The following is a 6,316-nucleotide window of genomic DNA, read 5'->3' as shown; positions in this document are numbered from 1 at the left end:
AATAGGTTAGGCCGTGTACACAATCGAACCACACAAGCACAACTATTTAAATTGTATCCGGGTTCCCAGTCATTCACATTTGTGCAGTGATTACTGGCACAAACATCAACTGATTTCAAAAAGCACACATTTCCATCAGGCCACTACTGACTGGCTCTGCATCCTTACAAGAGGATTACATTGCCAAGGGCTTGAGTAAGGTATTGATTTGAGTATAGTTATCAACATGGTTCCAATGCTGGGCCTTTTCAGCTGTTCAGGGGTAACTGCTAACTGCTTAAGCTCCCTATCTACTGCCAAGCTTACTGAATCCATTTACCACATAACGTGACCTTATCATCTTCCCGCTTGGCAGGGCCATTAACCACTTCCCAGAAGGTTCTACTTAACTCACTGGATGTTGCTAGTTTTCAAAACTGCTCTGATTGGAAACTGCGCTGATCAGAGAGGATTTTAATGGAATCACACGCACTGCTTAGAAGGTTTTAGGACTTGTGTTAATGTGTTTCTGCGATTCCATTGGAGTCTATTAAATACCAACCAGGCAATCAAGAATGGTCAGGTCACTTTCCTGGGAATCGGCAAGTTAAATGGAGTTTAAAGCGTACAACTTTGACGTGAAGCATTGAATCATTCACTTGACATCTCCGCCTGTTTCCAGATAACCTAATAAATGGTTCTTGTTCATAGAAAGCACGGTGAACTGTTTACGCAGAAGCCCCGACCACGAGTTAAACATTACAGGAAATAAATGTGTGAAAACATGCAGGTGACTCTTTGCAGCCTGATTCGGAGAATTTTGACCTGCAAGGTGACAATACTTGAAACTGTTTATGCAATTGGCAGCATTAAATTGTGTTAAACAAGCTTCTTGCAGAATGCAGATCCTTGCAGCAGGATCTAAATTTTGTTAACCAAGCCTATTAAGGTTCGTGCAATAGGATGTTTTACATATTACAATAACAAACGGAAGACAGCAGCACTAAGATCCCACACAGCACTTTCACAACAGCTAGGACTGTCTACTGCCATTGATATTGCAATGAAAAGTAAGCAAGCCATGTTAACTTAGTATCTACAACCTGACAGTGCTACCTAGCGTTAAGACACTCCCATCATGGATGGAGTTAGTATGATTCAAGTCATAGTGTGATACAGTGTGGGAACAGGCCCTTCAGCCCAACTTGCCCACACCGGCCAACATGTCCCAGCTACTCCAGTCCCACATTTGGCCCATATCCCTCCAGGCCTAATTCTAATGAACATTTCCCCCCCAAAAGACATCAAGACAGCAACTTTCCAAGTGGAGAAGAGGAAATAGTAGTCCTTAATGTAGGGGCAAGGGGTTGGGTTTGGATACGTCATCATGGATACTAATCGAAAGCAAGCCTGTCCATTTTATGTGATCGGTACTCCAAATGCCAGCCATTGCAGGGTCAGATGCCAGCGCCAGCAACTTGAACCATTGGTGAATAATGAATTGTTCGAGCGGCCTCATAGATAGAGCACACATTTCAGAAATGAAGCATGCAGATTTGCTGTCATTAAAAATAGTGCATTTTATTATAAATTATTGACATTTGTTATAAATAAAAAAAGAGTGCAAATATTTCCTGTTTCTTCAAGCTTAAGATCTCCAGCCGAGAAGGCCAGAGTTTTGTGTGAGAGTTCAAATATGGCAAGTTTATGATTATACAGGAGCGTCGTAGTCCTGCAGGAACTGTCTTACGGGCATCGGCAATTCTTGGACTTTACCGGATACCTCCACGTGCCCATTTACAGTTTTCCTACAAAGGTGTTGTAGAGTGGAGACGCTGGACGACAGAGGTCGAGAGAGTATCAGCGGAATCTTATCGCCCCCGGAGTAAATGAAATAGACCCTCTTCACATTCCCCGAGTCTGTGGACTTTGAAGGCATATAGTGATGGATGAGTTTTAACACGCAATCAAACTTCGGGACCGCCTGCGTGCTTTTAGGGTCCGTCTGTAGGAAAAAGGAGCAGTTCTCACACTGTATCCTCAGGTTTTTGGTGCCCGACTCCGTCTTAACGCTCAGGGTAAAGAAATGCTTGTTGTCCGAGCTGTCTCTGATGAGGAAGGTCCCGACCGACTCCGAGTTCAACAGAATGTTCGCCTCGCCTCCATTCATTGTGCTCCAGTAGAACCCACTCTCTTTCAGTTTCCGGACAGTATTCACGATCAGGTTGTACTCGCTTTTGGAAGAGAAGGTCTTCAGTCGGTAGGATAATCTTTGGGCCGGCACATGGCTCATCCCGTCAAATTTACTGTGTGTGACCATTGCAGATTAGTCCTGGAATTGGGAGTTCCCGGGAGAATTCAAAACAACTTGTGTAGTAGACTCATAAAGCGACTTGTTGGTGTGTTTCCAGAGTCTGGAAGGGGAGAAAAAAAACACATCTGATCAATAATCGATCTCCAGAATGATGTTACACAGCCTTACAATAGAGAGTGTATCAATTCGCCCCCCAAACACCATTTACAAAGGTGATTTTTTTGTTTGTTGGTGACTTCAACAATAACAGGACTCGGCTTCAGTTGATATTTCAAAGCAGCGAATACAGCTAGAAATATACCCATTCAATTTTTAGGCTCTCTCTCCTTCGTCCCCCCTCCCCCCATCCCCCCTCCTTATTTGCTCCCAGTTTTCTTTTCTTCCCCATAGCACATGTTCACAATCCCCGGCATCTCAAGCCTTCACTTCTAACACCGCCTTACTTTTTAATTCATCCTCGCAGTTACTCCCCAACAAGTCGAACTCACTGTCCAACTTTTCTACAATGGTCCCCCTCCTCCCCACTTTTTTTTTTTTTAAATGTGTGTGTGTATATATATATATATATACACACACACACACACATATCAAGTATCTGTTCGTCTTACCGTTGTCTACAGTTTGTGTCTTTATGGTCTGATCCAGGCTCCAAACGGTGAGATGAGCTGGAGTTGGAGTTTGGACTTTAGCGAGCAGGGCAGAGCAACAAAAAATAAACGTGAAGCCTGGTTCTCTCCGACTCTGTACAGCCTCCGGGGCCACTGGATGTGAACTGCAGGCGTACAGGAGGCTTCCTGTCTGCTTGGCTCCTTTCGAATCAATGCCCTTTTTAAATGTATCTGGAGAAGTCGATAAAGTTTTTGTGTACGTGGGTCGATCGCTCGCTTGCCAGTGTGTGTGTGTGTGATCTCTCTCTCTGTGTGATACGTACACGCAGCTCTGCCCCAGTCAGCTCGCCTTTATATGTGCACACTCTTGCTCCTCCCTCCCCCGTTCCTGGAAATGCATTAGTTCTGGTAACGTCGTGATTCAAAAAAAAAAAAAAAAAAAACCGGGCGAGTTGCCAGAAATGGGAAGTGTCTAAAAGTACGTGCCTTTACGGGTATCGATTACAGGCTGTTCTAGGAGAGTTTGATTCAGTGTTTTCATTCTCAGAGGGGGTGCAGGGAAATGATTGCTTTTCCTTCCCCCCTCCCCCTTCCCACTCGCCCTCGATTAGTCCTTCTGCTGAGAAGGAATGATTCAGAAAGCCGTGGTCTGGTCGTGAGGTTCGTGTTCCCAGCTCAGTCCGTGTGGTTTGTTCCATTCACACTGTGCGCGTTGCTTCTAACCACGTTCTGCTGCTGGAAGTCCTAGCGTGCAATGATCCCCCCTTTTTTACTCTGTCCACCCCAGTTCTTTTTTTTTAAGATACAGTGACTACCTCCCTCCTTGCATTAAGACCCGCACTTTTTTCCCCCCTCGGCCCCGCCATTGAAATGCTGGCCAAACTCTTGGTCAAAAGTGAAAAGCTGGACACAAAACGCTGGAGTAACTCAGCGGGTTACTCTGTAGAGGAGGAACAGGCGACGTTTCGGGTCGAGACCCTTCTTCAGATTGAGAGTCGCTGGGGAGGGAGGGAGGGGGGGGGGGGGAATAGGGGGAGTGAAATTGGCTGGGAGTTAAAAAATAAAGGTACAAAGAACCATAATGAAAAGATACAAAGAAGTTAGAGGGGTCCCGGTTACAAAAAAATCACCCTGAAAACACTGACTGAGCTGCAATGCGCGCCCTTCTTATCTGCACCGGTTCACATTTCTGTTTTAGTTGGGGGTTGGAACATGCATATCTGACAAAGCGAGCTCTCTTCACCATCCCTGCATTGTACTGGTGAAGCGCCATCACTTGGACTTCCACCAAACTGCACGCATTCAAAGCCCGAGCAATCAGCGTCCTTCTGCACAAATTCCCGTACAATGTACTGTGCGTGTCGGCTTCACTCATCCCCCCATGGACATTTCTACTGAAAGGCTTCCATCAATTTAAACTCGTTACCAGAAAGAAAAGGGGAGACAAAAACACATTAAGTTGCGCTGCAGTCAAGAACATGAGTCAATAGTTTTTTTTTTTTTTTAAAGGAGTCCTTGAAAATTTGAGACGAGACCAAAAACTTTAGCTGGCTCCTTCTTCCCGCATTCACTTCATTGAGGTTTGTTGGGGAAAAAACCCTCGTTTGCCTTCCAAGAAAGACAGTCTCCATCTCTATTTGGAAACAAAAGGAGTTTCCACTCTCACGTTTCCAAAGATGTGCCGAGTTTCTGGGAACAGCAAACACTGGGTGATAAGTGAACATACTGATTCATCCCACTTCTCGGGAGAGTGAATAGACCAAATGGAAGTAAGGGGTGGGGGTTGAAAAGAGCAGAATAGTTTCCACTTGTCAAAATATGGCCACTTTTTTAAAGTCACGGTTTCAGTTTATTTTGTGAAGGGATGTGATTTTCAATTTTTACTTACTTAGATAAATATATTTTCCTTAATTCCCTTTCTTTTAACCTAAAACAAACATGTACCATGTCGTAAGCTGTGGTTTGTTGACCTAGCAAATGATAACATTTCACAACTTATATAAAACATAATCCCGCTGTGTAATGATGTTCGCCTGTACAGTTCCAAGTTGTGATTACAATGTGTTCTTAAATAATATTTTCTCGCATATGGCTATGAGAATGGTGCATGATTTAAAATAAAAACAGCTTGAACAAGAATTGGACTTTCAAACTAAGCTAGTATTTAGAACTTCCAAGCATTTGAGTAAAAATATGATGGAAAGTACTAAATTGCATCTGTAAATCTTCTCTGTCAATGTATCTGCATCCCCTCAGGCACATCATGGCCATCATAGAAGAAGCTTTCTTTTATTAGATTAGTTTATTGTCACATGTACTGAGGTACAGTGAATATATGAAAATAACTGCAGATGCTGGTACAAATTGAAGGCATTTATTCACAAAATGCTGGAGTAACTCAGCAAGTCAGGCAGCATCTCAGGAGAGAAGGAATGGGTGACGTTTCGGGTCGAGACCCTTCTTCAGACTGATGTCGGGGGGGGGAGGGGGACAAAGAAAGGATATAGGTGGAGACAGGAAGATAGAGGGAGATCTGGGAAGGAGGAGGGGGACAGAGGAACTATCTAAAGTTGGAGAAGTCGATGTTCATACCGCTGGGCTGCAAGCTGCCCAGGCGAAATATGAGGTGCTGTTCCTCCAATTTCCGGTGGGCCTCACTATGGCACTGGAGGAGGCCCATGACAAAAAGGTCAGACTGGGAATGGGAGGGGGAGTTGAAGTGTTCGGCCACCGGGAGATCAGTTTGGCCAACGCGGACCGAGCGCAGGTGTTGAGCGAAGCGATTGCCGAGCCTGCGCTTGGTTTCGCCGATATAAATAAGTTGACATCTAGAGCAGCGGATGCAATAGATGAGGTTGGAGGAGGTGCAGGTGAAACTCTGTCTCACCTGGAAAGACTGTTTGGGTCCTTGGATGGAGTAAAGGGACAGGTGTTGCATCTCGTGTGGTTGCAGGGGAAAGTGCCCGGGGATGGGGTGGTTTGGGTAGGAAGGGATGAGGACCAGGGAGTTACAGAGGGAATGGTCTCTGCGGAACGCAGAGAGGGGAGGGGATGGGAAGATATGGCCAGTGGTGGGATCCCGTTGTAGGTGACGGAAATGTTGGCGGATGATTTGTTGGATCCGCTGGCTGGTGGGGTGGAAGGTGAGAATGAGGGGGATTCTGTCCTTGTTGCGAGTGGGGGGAGGGGGAGCAAGAGCAGAGCTGCCGGATATAGAAGATACCCTAGTGAGAGCCTCATCTATAATGGAAGAGGGGAAGCCCCGTTTCCTGAAAAATGAGGACATCTCTGACGCCCTAGAGTGAAACACCTCATCCCGGGCGCAGATGCGGCGTAGACGGAGGAATTGGGAGTAGGGGATAGACTTTTTGCAGGGGACCGGGTGGGAAGAAGTGTAGTCCAGATAGCTGTGCGA

The 6,316-nt window shown here is 45.6% G+C and overlaps 1 protein-coding gene across 1 annotated transcript; it reads right to left on the bottom strand.

Annotated features, from left to right (window-relative positions):
• Window positions 1-1,560: 1,560 nt before the first annotated feature.
• socs3b (suppressor of cytokine signaling 3b) lies at window positions 1,561-3,210 on the bottom strand. Its single transcript, XM_078401891.1, has 2 exons — window positions 2,902-3,210; window positions 1,561-2,393 (listed from the first exon to the last, which is right to left on the bottom strand). Exon 2 carries the CDS (start codon window positions 2,297-2,299, stop codon window positions 1,691-1,693), a length of 609 nt encoding a protein of 202 aa, XP_078258017.1. The 5' UTR covers window positions 2,300-2,393; window positions 2,902-3,210; the 3' UTR covers window positions 1,561-1,690.
• Window positions 3,211-6,316: the final 3,106 nt, after the last annotated feature.

Source organism: Rhinoraja longicauda, chromosome 6 (assembly GCF_053455715.1).
Source record: "Rhinoraja longicauda isolate Sanriku21f chromosome 6, sRhiLon1.1, whole genome shotgun sequence".
NCBI lineage: Eukaryota > Metazoa > Chordata > Chondrichthyes > Rajiformes > Arhynchobatidae > Rhinoraja > Rhinoraja longicauda.
The sequence above is the reverse complement of the archived record's forward strand: the minus strand, read 5'-3'. Positions and strand labels throughout refer to the sequence as shown.

Bases quoted from the DNA above. Each gene is read 5' to 3' on its own strand.
- socs3b (XM_078401891.1), bottom strand. From the start codon at position 2,299: ATGGTCACACACAGTAAATTTGACGGGATGAGCCATGTGCCGGCCCAA.